We start from the raw sequence: 15192 nt of genomic DNA, 5'->3' as shown, positions 1-15192 counted from the left end.
TATCTTGTTGACTCCCGTTACTCCATGGAGTTTGGAGTCACTGTCAGGGTTCTGTCCCGGGATGGGTGGGTGACTACTGGTGTCAAGCTGAAGCCCCACCTGCTCTCTAATTCCAGTGGACACAACGGTCCAGCTTGGTGAGCTCCAGCATGAGTGCCTGCATTGCAAAGATTTTTCATCCGGCTCTGTGGGTGCCTGCTGTAGTAGCAGCAGTAGCCGTATCGTGGTCCATGGGACCTGCCCTTCCTGTAGCTTCCTGGTGAGATTGTGATGGGAATGAAGGATAAGGAAAATGTTCTCGTACTGGATAGCCATCATGTTCCGGTGGTCACTATATCCCTTCCCTACACCAGGTTAACCAGACACTGCGGAGCTTGTCCTAGCTGTCTGGCGTCCACCTTCCACTTAGCAAGGTGAGGAGAGACATTCCCCAGCTGTGGCCGGGACTTCGCAAAGCATTTTGTCAAGACCTAAGTGTTATTTTGGGGGATGTTATTCTCTCTATTGCTCTTTGAAATAAACCTTTTTTTTTTACCAATACTTTATTTTTATTGGAAAGGCAGATTTACAGAGAGGACAGACAAATCCTCCACTCACCAATTTACTTCTGAAGCAGCCACACAGCCATAGCTAGCTGGTCAGGAGCCAACAGTTTCTTGCAGGTCTCCCATGCGGGTGCTGGGTCCCAAGGCTTTGGGCCGTCCTCCACTGCTTTCTCAAGTCGTAAGCAGCGAGCTGTATGGGAAGGGGAGCAACTGGGACACAAAACAGCACCCATATGGGATCCCAGCACTTGGAAGGTAAGGGTTCAGCCATTGAGCCATTACAGTGGTCCCAATTTTTTGGTAATGATTTATTTCTTTTCATTGGAAAGGCAGGTTTACAGAGATCATCCATCCAATTTTTTCACTCCTCAAATGTCCACAATGGCTGAAGCTGAGCCAGTGCAAAGCTGGGAGCCAGTGATTTTTTTGGGTATCCCACATGGGTGCAGAGGCCCAAGAACATGAACCATCCTCTGCTCCACTGCTTTCCCAGGCTGTAAGATGGGAGCTGGATCAGGAATTAGAGCAGCCAGGACAGGATTCAGCAGCCAAATGCAGTGTTGCCATTAAAGGCAGATTAGCCGATGAGATCACTGTGCTGCTTCTGAAGATTTGAGAGTGGCCAACATGGTCCAAGTGGCCACAACAGCCTGGGCTGAGTCAGGTTAACCAAAGCCAGGAATGGAGAACTCCACCGAGTCTCCCAAGTGCATGGCAGGGACCCCAGCTCTTGGACACTGCTTCCCCAGGCCCATCATCAGGAGCTGGATGCTAAGTGGAGCAACCAGGGCTCCAGGCTTGGCCTAGGATGCTGAATGCAGGCTGTGCCTTAACCCGCTCTGCCACAGTACAGGCCTGTGCACTTAATGCAGTTTTCAGGCTTTCCCCATGTTCCATCACAGAGCAGCCAGACGAGTCACGTGGCCACTAGTGAATGCAGCAGCGAGTGGGTTCACCTCCCCGTTTCCCTCATCCGACTCACAGGCGCACAGACATTGGAAGCGGGTTCTGGTGCTGCATTTTCCACCTGGTCAGACTGAACCCCATTGTGTGACCCGAGGGCATGAGGAGTAAGGCTGTGTCACGTGATATCGGTGTTTCTGGAGGTCTTGCAGGTGGTCCCCTTGCTCCACCCAGCCGGCTCTGGGATAGATCCTCCCTGTGCCCCAGCCCGCGGGACTCCGAGGGTGCAGGCTTGACCGGCCCCGGGAGGCCGAGCAAGGCGCCAGGCCCTGCAGCCGGCTCCCTGGGGCCTCCAGCGCCCTCTTGGGAGTCCTCCCAGCTCCGCACGGGCTCCTCCCTCTCGTCCAGCGCACGCCGCGAGCAGCGGGGAGAGCGCGTGCACATCAGAGCCTAAACGCCTATTTCCATGGGAGACCGGCATCCTCCGCAGTTCGGTAGGTGTCCCGGCTCGTGAGACAAGCGGACCCGGAACAGCCCAGCCCCTGGAAAAGCGGAACTTTGGGGGAAACCTCCCGCCACAGCAGACGCAGCCATCTTGCCGTGGCAGGCCCCGCCCCGCGCGCCAGCAGTGGGCGGGGCCACGTCAGCTGTGGGTGAGGCTCGTCGGCTGTGGGCGGGGTCACGTCGGACGTGGGCGGGGCCTGTGCCGCCGTGAAGGCCGCGCCGCCGGCCGCGGGGAGGGGCCGAGCCATGGCGACCGCGGATCCCGGCGTGCGCGGGGCGCGGCCGTCGGTGCCCGGAGCCCGGCCTGGCGGGGTCCCGGCGCGCGCTGCGGGAGCGGCGGGGCCGGCCCTCGGACGGAGCGGACCCCTGCGTTCGGGAGAGCGCACTCCCGCCGCCGTGGAGAAGCGAGGGCCCTACATGGTGACGCGCGCGCCTTCCCTTCAGGCCAAGCTGCGTGAGTGTGCGGCGGTACGGGGAAGGGTCCCCAGGGGCCTCGCCGGGCTCGGCACGGGGAGAGGGGTCGGGCTCAGCCCTCTCCGCCCCGCGTGGCGGCCGTCCGGCTGACCCGGTTCCCTTCAACTTCCAGAGAAGCACCGGGACCTGGCCAAGGCCGTACTGCGGCGGAAAGGCGTCCTGGGGGCCCCGGCGGGACGGCCCGACTCTGCAGGGAGAAGGTCTCGGCGGGCCCGGCTCGGGCGGGGGTGTCCGGCTGCCGCCGGCCAGGGAGGGGCGTGGAGGCCCGGGCGTCTTAGGGGCTGGAGCAAGTCCGGTTGCATGCGTTTGACACATTTGCGGGAGGACCTAAGTGAGGCGGGGGTGTGGGGTGGGAGGGGGTGAGCTGGAGGGCCTCATCCAGGAGGCTGGATCTCCGGGAGTGGGTCCTTTTCCCGGGAAGACGAGGCCTCTGGCTTCCCCAGAGGAAAGGCCGGCGATTTCATCTGCGCTTGGCCTCCGCCCCCCCATCTCGCCCTCGCCAGGCCCGTGAAGTTTAACAAGGGCTACACGGCTCTGAGCCAGTGTCCGGATGAAAACCTGGTGTCCCTGGACTCGGACAGGTGAGTGGTCGTCTGCGTCCCTCGGGCTTGGTTGTCGCCGCCTTGGCGCGCCCGGGCCAGAGTGGCTGAGCTCCTGCAGGACGGTGCGGGGAGGGTGTGGGTAGGATCGTCCCTGCTCCCATGGGTGTCCGCGGGGCGCGGTCTGGGCTGCCCCCACCACTCCTCCTGCCCGCTGCCCACCGTGAACTGTCTCCTCTTGTAGCGACGGGGAGCTGGGATCCAGATGCTCATCCGGGTACTCCTCCTCAGAGGCAAGTCCGGGGCGCCCTGCTGCGGGGGGCACCGCCACTGCCAGGGGCTTGTGTGGTGCCTGCCGGTGTGCCCACGGCACTGTCCCAGGGCTTCCGTTTTGTTCTCCAGTCCTCCACTCTGCCTTCTTACCCCAGCAGAGGTATAAGACACCGAGGAAGGCTGTGGAAAAACCCTCAGGGCTGTCAGTATCCAGGCCGCACCTTAGGAACCTTCCCATCCACTTGAGTGCTTGTTGTAATGGGGTGCTCACCACTTCCACTGCCAACCCCCCTTCCCCTCGTAGTCACACAGTCCCTCTTTGGAGGTGGACAAGCCTTGTTCATCACAGCTATTCCCAAATGCAGCCTGGACTGACAAGGCCTAGGCTTGCCTTCCAGCAGCACACAGTAACCCTAGCAACTTTTCAGTTGTTTTGAAAAGTTATCTGAAACGTTCAAACACACATCCACACATCTCCTATCACTTGGTTTATTCCCCAGATGCCTACGGCAGCCAAAGGCAGGCCAGGCCAAAGCTGGGAGATGGGAACTCTGAATCTCCCACCTGGGTGTGCAACCTGCTGGCCCCCCAGGACACGTTAGCAGGAAGCTGGGGGGGGGGGGTGGAGCCGAGACTCAGGTCTGGGTACCCAGCTGTGTGCTGCCAGTCTCCCAGGCATCTGGGGTCGGCTTTCCTGGCCCGCTGCTGCCCCTGTGCCACCAGGCTGTGTTCCTTCAGGGCTAGTTTGTGTCTCCTGTGTCATCCCTCCTTTGGGAATTCGGGCAGGGCTGCTCAGACGGGCTGTTTCCTGTCTTCTGCTGGACTTTGGATTTCTGAGTGTCTGAGATTGTTCAGTCTTGTGCCTGGGCCACAGGAAAGCTACATTTTTTTTTCCCTCCTGCTCAAACTAGGCTGACTGGTTCCACCCTGCACAGGGGAGGCCACAGCGCCACCGGCCTGGAAGAACAATGTGAAACAGGCAGTGCGCACAGCACCCCAGCCCACTCTGCTGGAACACGATCCAGCCCATTCTGTCTGCCTCAGCCTTGAAGGAGGCCATTTTGACCCCCCACTTGGGATGGTAGGGGTACTGTGATATTGCCATCAGCAGCCCAGGGTTCTTCAGTGGAATAGCTCAGTGGTGGGGGTGGGGTGGGCATTGCAGCCTGGACAGTGCCAGCTGGAGCTCCTGGGTGTCCCTCTCCTGCAGCCCAGGGCCGTGTGGACAGGATGTCCTAGTGGTCACAGCGGGATGCAGGCCTGCTCCCTGGCTTATGCTTCCCTCCTCCACTCTTAGCAGGTGAACCAGGACGTGAGCCGGCAGCTGCTCCAGGATGGCTACCACCTGGATGAGATTCCTGATGACGAGGACTTAGACCTCATTCCCCCGAAGCCCGTGGCCGCCTCGGCTTGCTCCTGCTGCTGGTGCTGTCCTGGGGACTCTGCCTGCACCCTCCAGTAGGCGTGACCCTCCCTGGGACCCCTGCCCACAGCCTGTGACAGGGCCACTGCCACCTGGCAGCTTCGGAGTTGCTGACCTATGCTGGCCCCTCCCTGGTACCTCTCAGTCCAGAAGGCCTGTGGGGGCCACGGAGGGGCAGGTGGAGTTCAAGATCAGGCCTCCGAGAAGCCACTGAGGACGGAAGCTTCTGAGGAAAGCACTACAGACCTCTTGACTGGCTTCAACACGACAAGCTCAGGGAGGGCGAAGGAAGGTGGCCAGGCCCGGAGTGCTGTGTGGTGGCACTTCGTGGGTTCAGCTGAGAATGGAACTGTTGGGGCCCAGTTCCTAAAATCTCACATACCCTCCTTTAGCTTGTACTTGCCTGGCTGTGGTAGGAACACAGCAGGCTGCCCCATGGCTTCCACAACCCCCAGGCTTGGAGCTGTCCCAACTGAGGCAGCCCATGACTGGGTGTAGTGACTGTTCAGCCCCTCCCCAGCTAGAGAGGAGCTGCTCTGTCCTGACATGCACTTATTTATTTGTATTTCCTTGGCCACAGTGCAAAGGTGGTTGGTTGTGGTGCAGGCCCTGGACACCTGCAGTTGTTCTGGTCACCAGCAGAGGGCACCTTCCTTCACAGCTGTTGAGACTTTGGAAGATGAGAGATGCGGCTGCTGCTATGCAGCATGGGTTTAGGCCTACCCCGGGGCTTGCAGACAGGATGGGGAGAAGGGAATATAAAGCAAGGCCTGCCCGAGGGAATCCACGTGCCAGAGCAGAGGGTCCTCCAAGATCCCCAGGACCCCACAAACCCTGGGACAGCATAGCACAGCACATGGACATCGTTTCTGCACAGGGTTCTCAGGGCAAGGCCCAAGGTAGTCTGGAGCAGGAAATTGGGTCCACAGGGCTTTGCTCAGTGTCACCCAGCAGGAGAGGCCTCCCGTTACCTGCCAGCTGTTCTCAGGAGGGGAATCCATAACAGGGACTCCCTGGTGTCTAGGCCCATGCTGACTTGTCCTGCTGGTTATGTCACATTGAGGAGGAGCTGACAGCAGAGCCTGCCACTTGGGGTCTGGGCTTCTACAGCTCCACCCAGCTGCTCAAACCCCTCCATTCAGAATCCTTGTCCCAACTGCAGGTCCATGTCCGGCCTTCCTGGTTCTGCAGAGGCCAGGTGCCCATGTGGGAAGTAGTTAGATGTCAGTGCAGCCAGACAGGCTCTGGTGGGGGTGGCCAGGGTGCCAGGGAGCTGCTGCGAGCCAAAGTGGTAAGCCCCCTGGGTGGCTATTGCTGCGGACAGCCCCATGTGAGCTTTATAGAAAAGGCAGCAGGCACCTGGGGTAAGTGACTGCAGTGAGGCCTGGGGGGCCACACTACCACCTATAAAGGTACCCTGTGCCCGTGTCACACCTCCCTGCTGGGTGACTGCAGGTAGGACACCACCCAGGCGGTGCTTGCTCCTCACACTTGGCTTGCGCTTGTCTGGCTCTGTACGTTACAATAAACAGTCCTGCTGCTTAAGTGCTTGAGTGGTGTCCCTGTTGCAGCAGGTGTACCTGGGGTGCCCGTGCTGTTCCCCGTGGGCACCCCAGGTTGTGAGGCCTGCACTGAGAGTGCAACAAGCTTTTGCAGTCACTCCTCCTTAGAGCAGGCTGCTTTTCTAGCTCATTTTTATTCTCTTAACTAAAGGGAATTTGGAGGCCAAAAACAAAGAAAAAAAAAAAACAAGCACTTTCGAAGGTGGCTTCCTGGGGCTCCAGCACATAGGAGTCTAACCCCACCCAGGGCCTGTAACAGAACCCAAGACTACAGGGCAGTGCCCTATGTAGCAGCCACCAGCAGAGGGTGGCAGAGATTCCCCCACACCCTGAGGCACTGCCTGATGGCTCTAGAGGAGTTCCTTTCTCCTGGGTCCACTCCTGAGGCCCTGTGACCTAGGAAATGAATGGTCCTGGGATGGGGCTGAAGGTCAGTGGTGCTGGGTTTGGAGCAGTGACCCAGGTGGCCTGCAAACTGCCAGGTGGTGCCCAGACCCACAGAGCAGCAGCAGAACCTCACACTGGCACCTGGTATGTGTGCCGAGCCTAAGGCCCACCTGTAGGCTGTAAGGGAGGCTACAGCTGGCCTCCCCTCCCACCCCAAAAAGTTCCTGGAACCCAGAACCCCAGGAGGCTATGTGAATTAGAGTAAAGTAGAAGTGATAAGGGGTGGGCATTGAGTCTAGCAGTTACAGTGCCCTCCTGTAGGGCCAGCATGGTACACAGGCTTAAGCCACTGCCTGCCATGCTCACAACCCCTGGGAGCACTGGTTCAAGTCCTGGCTGCTCCACTACCAATCTAACTCCCTGCTAGTGTGCCTCAGGAGACAGTAAACGGGGCCTAAGTGCTTGGTGTCATGCCACCCACAGGTGAGACTTGGTGAAGTTCTGGCTTCTGGCTTCAGCCTAGCCCAGCCCACAAGCTGTTGTGGCATCTGCAGTGAACCAGTGGATGGAAGTTCCTGTGACCCTTTCAGTCAGACCTTCAAAATAAGATGCCCTCATCCCATTGCAGTCCCAGCTTGACTTCCTGCCTACACAGCCCTGGAGGCAGCGGCAATGATTGGGTTCCCATGATCCACGCAGGTGACCCCAATGGAGTTCCAGCTCCCTGCCCTGGCTATCATGGTCAGATGGGGAGTGAACCAGCAGATGCAATCTAACTCTCCAGTAAAACTTCCCAACTAAACAAGATCCAGGGTAGGGGCCTCTTTCTGTTCACTCCAGGGACAGGAATGTCAAAAGCCACACAGGGACCACTCACACAGGTGGCCTTTAATTGCTTGGGGCAGGCAGCACACCGCCAGCTCCCCCTTCTCCACAGTGACAACTGTCCTTAGAGGCTGACCCAGAGCCTGACTGTAGGCCAGGGCAGGCCTGCTGCCTTCTGAGCTGAGGCCTGGCCCAGATGTTGGTGAGACTAACAAGTGGCACATGGGGTTCTCCTCCCTAAAGGTGGCCAGCCTGAGGCTGCTCTAGATTCGCTACCTACAACAAGCCCACCCCCTCTACTCTTACTCAGGAAGGGTATGTCTGCAGTCCAATGCTGGGCCTGGGCTGGGCCCGAGGGTGCCCAGCTCTTACAGCAGGCAACAGGCCCGGAACATGAGTAGGTCCTTGGGTGCGGTAAGCTGCAGGGAGACACTCTCGTTGGCCCCAATGAAGAGCACCCCACCGCGCTGCAGGGCAATGGCTGCTGGGGCGGTGGGTGTGATGGCCATCACCGTCCCCTGCACCATCAGGAGGATGCTGGCAGAGTCCAGTGGCAGCACCTTGTACTCCAAGACAGAGCCAGGGACCTGGGCAGGAAGAAGCAGTAAGACAGCATGGCATGGGCAACCCCCAGGGTAGCGGAGGCTGCATCTGTGTGTCGCTGGAGGAGAGGAGAGGGCGGGTCTGGCCACACATCCATCCATCCCTCCCCTCCCCAACTGGGCAACAGGTGAGCTGGACAGGAAGGAAAGCCAGTCCCAGGGGGGACCTCACACCAGGGTTCAAGCCACGTGAAGGATGCCTGCCCTGCCCGCACGCCCGCCCCTCACCTCCATCTTCATAACAGTGAAGTCTGGCACCGGGGGGTCATAAATGGAGAGGTAGGGATCTTCCTGACTCCGTGTTGGAGCAAAGAGCCTGTCCCGGCTGGGGCTGGGACTGTAGCTCAACATCTGGCACAAGGTGGGCACATCGATGAACTTGGGCGTGAGGCCGGCACGCACGGTGTTGTCTGAACATGCCATGCATTCCACACAGTCTGGGAACACACAGGGACCTGCGCTGAGCTGCAAGAAGATGGCTTGCGAAATTCTAGGCTCCTGGCCTGGGCTCTATGAATGCCCTGCAGACTAGTTGAAGGTACAGGACTAGCATTCTCTAGGATGGGGCTGAAATGGCGGGAATGCAGGTGACATGTCAACCCGCCTTTGTGATGGACATCATCCTAACCACGGGAGGCGGGGCCCAGTCCTGGACCCTGCGACTTCCCACGCTTAGAAGTTTAGAATCCGCTACTTGAGTGGATGGATGATCATTGGCAAACCGAGACGCCCCTGGGTGTCTACACATGTGCTATATTGTCAACAGTCCCAGGAAGACAGAGGACATGAGCTAGACAACCAATGGCCTCATGCCACAGCAGCCTGGGACCCAACAGGGAGGATGCAAATGGCACCCCACACTAAGGTAGCACCCACCATCCCTCCTGGCCGTTGCTCTGTTGAGCCAGGGACCCTTGGAGGGCAGAGCTCAGACCAGGCCTCCTCCCTCTCCCTCTCTTTGTTCAGATGTGGACATGGACTTGGATAGTGGACTCGCTGCGCAAGTAGAACTCACCTCCCTTCAGGTAGGCATGGGGCACGTTGGCCTCCAGGAACATGGCCTCGCCGGGCTGCAGGGTGAGCAGGTTCAGGAAGTAGATGGCAAAGCAGCCGATGTCCCCCGGGTATTGCTGGTGCAGCTCCAGCAGGAGCTCCCCGTGGATGTCCTTCATGTGGTTCCCAGCAGACACTGGAGGCCACAGCACACCCCACGGCCACTCATGAGGGTGTAAGGGGTCTCCCGGTCCCAGCCCGTCCAGCTCACACAATGCCATCTTTCACTGCAGCATTGGCTAGCACTGCCCGGCAACACACCAGCCACTCAAAGGGCTGGAGCTTGGTCCCTCTCAGCACTGGCAATGCTTGGGGCCAGACAATTCTTAAATGTGGGGGGATGCTTCCTAGGAACTGTGAGATCCCCCCACTGCTGCCATCTGGGTCTGGCTCCTGGTGACAGCAGCTGTGCCCCGGCTGTACACCACTGCCCTGGGAATCTGTGAGGGGAAAACCCATCTACAGGCTGTGCATGTGGGGGACCCCAGAGAATCTATGGAAACTCAGAGTCCCACATCTCAGGCAGACTCAGTCCTGGGCAAACTGCAGGAGCAGAGCATGCCAAGGGGACAGCCTGTGTGCCGGGGACCGAGCAAGAGGGTGAGCTTGGCTGAGCCGGAGGGGTGAGTGCTGGCTTCTGAGGGTGGGCTGAGCCAGATGTCCCCGCCTGCAGCCGGGGGCAGAGCACCAGCAGGTGAATACCAAGTGGGTTAAGTGCCACAACATGTCTGTTCCATATCAGGCGGGTCATGTGCCCCTGGTGCAAGGCCTGAAGGAGGCACATCTCACACAGGGGTGGGAAAATGACCCACCTTACTTGAGAACCACAGAAGGACCTGCTGATGGCTGACTCTGCCACGCACAGGAACGAATCCCCCAGTTCAAAAAGCCAAGCTGAAGAACCTCAGTGTTAACAAGTGCACATGACAATATACCTGCTCACAGGAGCCATGAGCTGTGCCCATGTGAGCAGTGCATTATGGGAACTCTGAGCAAAGGCTTATGGAGGAGGGCCTGTGCCACTTACTGCCAGCATGGACTCCGGCCCATGGGGGCATGGTCACACCCTCACAGGCACTTCCTGGCCTCTCCTTAGTTAGCACAAGGTTGGGCATGTTGGAGGAAAAAGCTAATGCATCAGCAATCCAGGCAACAGATGTCCTGAGCAGAGGGAGGCTCCCCGACCCCCTTCCTGCTCTGGCGCCCCAAAGTGTAAGCTCATGTGTGCAGGTGGGGGGCAGAGCTCAGAGTGCCCCAGGTCAGGACAAAGGAGTGGTCCCACTTTGCTCCAGGCTAGTGCACTTACACCCCACAGCAGGAAGCAGCACCAAACCCAGGGCCTAGTAGTGCCAACAGGCCATGGTGGGTGAACCACACCAGGACCCACCCCCGACCCAGCCCCAGCCCACCTTGCTGGGAGACACGCATCACCAGCAGTTTGAGCTGCTCCACCACCACTTTCTTCTCACTGGTCATCAGCTGGGAGAAGCAGCCTCGCAGAGCCGAGGCCACAGCCTGGGGCCCTCGGTCCACGCTCTGCTGCAGCTGCGTAGTCTCCGCCTCGCCAGTCAATACCTGCAACTCGGGAACCTCTGTGGGAAGACCGGGCCCAGGCTCGGATCAGGACGGGCAGGGCAGGGAACCTCTCTGCCTAACACCCTCTCCATGCACAGAGACCCAGCACGCATGCCCAGAGCATTCTGCCCAACCTTACTCTGCAGAAAGGCCACAATCTCCTCCACTGGCCGGAAGCCACACAGGCCCTGGAAGGGAGTGAGGGCAATGGCCATCTCGGGCTTGTGGTTGGCATCGGGGTAGTGCTGGGGAGCCTGGAGGTGCAGCCTCTCAGCCAGCTCCTGTGGATGGGTGGCCAGGGGGAGAGCACAGTTAGGACACGGCCATCACGGACAGCATTATTCTTCAGCTACCAGTGGCTGCCTACGCTGGCAGCAAATCTCCCACAGGGACTCGGAGTTCAGCCACCCCAGGGCAGGAGGTAGGCCCAGCTCCAACACTGATGGGCCATGTATCTCCCTGCTCTGCCTCTGTCTTTGCATGCCTGGAGTTGAGTGGGCAACTGTTCATGCTGGGACTGAGAGGCCCACCTGGGACGACTCCACGGCCCCGCCCTGGAAGTGAAACCCTTCTGAGAGCCAGGTGAGAAGGCGGCAGGCAGACAGGCTTGTGGGGAGCAGGGGAGGGGAGTAAACCAGGAACAGGTCCTCAGGGCTGAGCTTAGAGAAGCATGCCTGGGCCCTGGTCAGGCCAGCTGGCCCCGCGCAGTTAGCTGCTTTTGCATCTCAGCATTAGGCCTGCAGGGCTAAATTGGGAATCATCACATCTAGATTTAGCACTGGGCTGGAGCCTGGGCTGGGGCAGAAAAGGACAGTAGGCAACACTGCCTTTCTCTGCCATGACCCCTGCCACCCACCCCGCCCCGCCCCACTTCCTCTACCTTGTTGGGGTGCGCCTGGATGGACAGAGCCGTCTCCACCGAGAGGACTTTGAAGAGGAAAGGCAGCTGGCCGTGGAAGGTGGCCCGCACCTTGGAGCCCAGGCTGTCCTGGTTCTCGGCGATCCACTGACCTAGGGTCTTTGGCATCATGCCGCTGTCCAGGATCTTGGCATCCCCCCGGGGGTGTGTCCCCATCCACAGCTGGAAAGACAAGAGGATCCTGGAAGTCCCAGGCTTTCAGGACAGACACCCAATCCCGGGGCAATAGCAAGGACGGCTGGGCCCTGGGTCACGCTGGCGCATGAACCATCATGGACACACAGGCAGCAGAAGACCCAGACCCTTGACAGGGCTCCCTATGGAAGGAAAGGATTACTAGCCCTCTGGGTGTGGGGGAGGCGTGTCTCTTGTCTGACAAGGAGACCACCAAGTAAAAAACACTTGAATTGTCAGCCAATAAAAACTCTACAGGTGCTGGGCCCGGCGGGATAGCATAGTGGTTAAAGTCCTCGCCTTGAACGCGCCGGGATCCCATATGGGCACTGGTTCTAATCCCAGCAGCTCCACTTCCCATCCAGCTCCCTGCTTGTGGCCTGGGAAAGCAGTGGAGGACGGCCCAAAGCCTTGGGACCCTGCACCCACGTGGGAGATCCGGAAGAGCTCCTGGCTCCTGGCTTCGGATTGGCTCAGCTCCAGCCATTGCAGCCACTTGGGAAGTGAACCATCAGATGGAAGATCTTCCTCTCTGTCTCTCCTCCTCTCTGTATATCTGACTTTCCAATAAAAATAAATAAATCTAAAAAAAAAAGATTTATATATAAAAAAAAGAAAACTCTACAGGTTCTCACAGCTGCTGGGGCAAGGAGGACACAGGGAAGCCCAGAGGCCTCCTCCACCCTGTCCCCTATCCCCACCCTGTGCGGCTGACCTCTCTGACTGCCCAGGCCCTCCCCTCTCACCTCGGCATAGGGTTTGTCCTCGGAGATCTGGACCGAGGGGTCACTACTGGCCAGCAGCCGCGCCACCTCGCTGCTGGAGCCTGTCTTCCCCCAGGCATACTGCTGTACCACGCAGGACAGCGCAAAGACTGCGAGCACAGATGGGGAAAAGGGGTCGGCTGCCACGCGCCTGCACCCGACCCCTGCCGACCCGGGACACCCGGCGCGCGCTGAGGGCTGACGGTTGCGGGCTGAGATTGCTCCCACCTGCCCCGCCTCCATGTCCCCTAAGTGGGATGGGCAGCGGTCATCCTCTGCTGCCGCCCTAAGTGGAGAGCTGCGCTGGAAGATGCAGGCCAGGGAAGCCAGCGCAGCCGGGGGACGGCGGACAACCCCCGACCCCACACCGCACCCCCAGGCGGCTGCAATCCCCCAGTGGCAGGTGCTCCCCCTCTGTGCAACGCCCACCCATCTCTCAGCGGAGCATCGGGGCAATGCGAGGGATGGGGTTCGATCTGGCAGATCTTGCCAGGCAACGACTCGTCACCAAGGCGTCGCACAGCTCACCTCGCTGACCTGTCGCCATCCCGGCTGCTGAGGACCTGGCTAGGCGCACGTCGACCCTTCCCGGCGGCCCCGCGGGCTGCGCCCAGAGCTTCACGGGAAATGTAGTTCTCCGAGCGCCCAGCGCCCTCCCCGCGCCTGCTCCAGCCTGCACGTCCCTCTCCTGGCCTCTGCCCATAAATGGTACCTTGGGACCCAAGGGTTTCTGGCCACAAGCTGCGATCTCAGAAGCAAGTTCCTTCCTTCCTTTCTTCCATTGTATACTTATACAGAATCGGCAAAGTACCACTGTTTGAGGCCCGAGAATAAACAGAGAGCAAAATAACAGAGCTTAGGTTCCGATTGTCAGGGGAAGGCAGGAGTAGTAAACTATATAGCACAGAGTAAGCTAAAGGCAAACTAGGGCTGGTGTGGTGTACTTTAAAATTTGAATAGTTGAGGGCCTGGCACAGTAGCCTAGCAGCTAAAGTCCTCGCCTTGTACACGCTGGAATCCCATATAGGCCTTGGTTCCAACCCAACAGCTCCACTTCCCATCCAGCTCCCTGCTTGTGGCCTGGGAAAGCAGACGAGGACGGCCCAAAGCCTTGGGACCCTGCACCCACGTGGGAGACCCTGAAGAAACTCCAGGCTTCTTGCTTCAGATTGGCTCATCTCCAACCATTGTGACCGTTTGGGGAGTGAATAATTGGATGGAAGATCTTAATCTCTGTCTCTCCTCTACTGTGTATATTTGACTTTCCAGTAAAAATAAATAAATGGTTAAAAAAAAAAAGAGTGGTTGGGCCCAGTACAGTAGCCTAGTGGCTGAAGTCTTTGCCTTACATACACCAGGTTCTTAGATGGGTGCCGGTTCTAACCCCGGCAGCCCCGCTTCCCATCTAGTCCCTGCTTGTGGCCTGGGAAGGCAGTGGAGGACGGCCCAAAGCCTTGGAACCCTGCACCCGCGTGGGAGACTCAGAGGAGCTTTCTGACTCCAGGATTCTGATTGGCTCAGATTCCGACCGTTGTGTTCACTTGGGAAGTAGATTAACAGACAGAAGATCTTCCTCTTTCTCTCTCCTCCTCTCTGTATATCTGACTTTCCAATAAAAATAAATAAATCTTAAAAATCTTCTTTGTTTCTTTTTTTTTTTAAGATTTATTTATTTTTATTGGAAAGTCAGATATACAGAGAGGAGGAGAGAGAGGAAGATCTTCCATCCGATGGTTCACTTCCCAAGTGAGCTGCAACAGCTGTGCCGATCTGAAACCGGGAACCAAGAACTTCTTCCGGATCTCCCACGTGGGTGCAGGGTCCCAAGCCTTTGGGCCGTCCTCCACTGCTTTCCCAGGCCACAAGCAGGGAGCTGGATGGGAAGTGGAGCTGCTGGGATTAGAACTGGCGCCCATATGGGATCCCGGCACATTCAAGGCGAGGACTTTAGCTGCTAGGCCACTGCACTGGGCCCAAAAATAAAATAAATCTTAAAAAAAATTTTATCTCCTTATCTCTGTAAATCTGCCTTTACAATAAAAATATTTTAAAAAATAGGTTATTGGGTGGGAGACTGGAGTTGCAGTGCTATGGGTTAAGCCTCTACCTACAACTCCAGTATCCCATGTGAGTTTTGGTTCAAGTCTCAGCTACTCTACTTCCAATTCAGCTCCCTGTTAATGTGCCTGGAAAGGCAGCGGACAATGGTTTGAATGCTTGGACCTCTGTCCTACTGCCCCCCACCCTGGGAGACCTAGACAGAGTTCCAGAAGCCTGCCTTTGGTTACTCCAACCCTGATCATTGCAGACAATTGGTGAGTGAAGAGTGAACCAGCAGAGAGAAAAATTCTATTGGCATTCAAATAAAATTTTGTAAAAAATGGTTATTGGGAGGGGCATTTGGTGCAACAGTTAAATCACTACTTGAGACACTTGTATCCTACAACTGAGTATCCAGGCTTGAGTCCTGACACTGCCTCGTATTCCAACTTCCTGCTCACGGAGCCCTAGGAGGCAGCAGGTGACAGCTTAAGTACTTGAGTTCCTATCACCCACAAGGGAAATCCAAACTGACTTCTAGGCTTCTGCTTGGCCCAGCCCTGGGTGCTGCTGACAATTCAGAAGTGAATCAATTAACGGAAAATCTGTGTTCCTCTCTGTCTTTGCCTT

At 58.0% G+C, this 15192-nt stretch overlaps 2 protein-coding genes and 1 non-coding gene across 4 annotated transcripts; 1 reads left to right on the top strand and 2 right to left on the bottom strand.

The window, feature by feature from the left end:
• The first annotated feature begins 2148 nt into the window (after positions 1 to 2148).
• Positions 2149 to 4977, top strand: FAM219B (family with sequence similarity 219 member B). 2 transcript variants are annotated; one of them, XM_036495600.2, is made up of 5 exons: positions 2149 to 2406; positions 2539 to 2626; positions 2930 to 3007; positions 3210 to 3258; positions 4539 to 4977. In XM_036495600.2, the coding sequence occupies exons 1-5, from the start codon at positions 2199 to 2201 to the stop codon at positions 4698 to 4700; spliced, it is 585 nt and encodes a 194-aa protein (XP_036351493.2). In that variant the 5' UTR covers positions 2149 to 2198; the 3' UTR covers positions 4701 to 4977. The 2 variants fall into 2 exon arrangements, with proteins under 2 accessions (XP_036351493.2, XP_058521461.1); XM_058665478.1 differs by having other exon boundaries at positions 2151 to 2406; positions 4536 to 4977.
• A 2502-nt stretch (positions 4978 to 7479) lies between these two features.
• MPI (mannose phosphate isomerase) lies at positions 7480 to 13189 on the bottom strand. The gene is made up of 8 exons (XM_012929684.3): positions 13051 to 13189; positions 12505 to 12632; positions 11546 to 11746; positions 10805 to 10946; positions 10500 to 10682; positions 9053 to 9226; positions 8266 to 8474; positions 7480 to 8022 (listed from the first exon to the last, which is right to left on the bottom strand). Exons 1-8 carry the CDS (start codon positions 13067 to 13069, stop codon positions 7804 to 7806), a joined length of 1275 nt encoding a protein of 424 aa, XP_012785138.2. The 5' UTR covers positions 13070 to 13189; the 3' UTR covers positions 7480 to 7803.
• Positions 9827 to 9926, bottom strand: LOC118759379 (small nucleolar RNA U13). The gene has a single exon (XR_004996169.1). It is a non-coding gene; the product is annotated as a small nucleolar RNA U13 (small nucleolar RNA).
• Positions 13190 to 15192: the final 2003 nt, after the last annotated feature.

This window comes from Ochotona princeps, chromosome 6, assembly GCF_030435755.1.
Source record: "Ochotona princeps isolate mOchPri1 chromosome 6, mOchPri1.hap1, whole genome shotgun sequence".
Lineage (NCBI taxonomy): Eukaryota > Metazoa > Chordata > Mammalia > Lagomorpha > Ochotonidae > Ochotona > Ochotona princeps.
The sequence above is the reverse complement of the archived record's forward strand: the minus strand, read 5'-3'. Positions and strand labels throughout refer to the sequence as shown.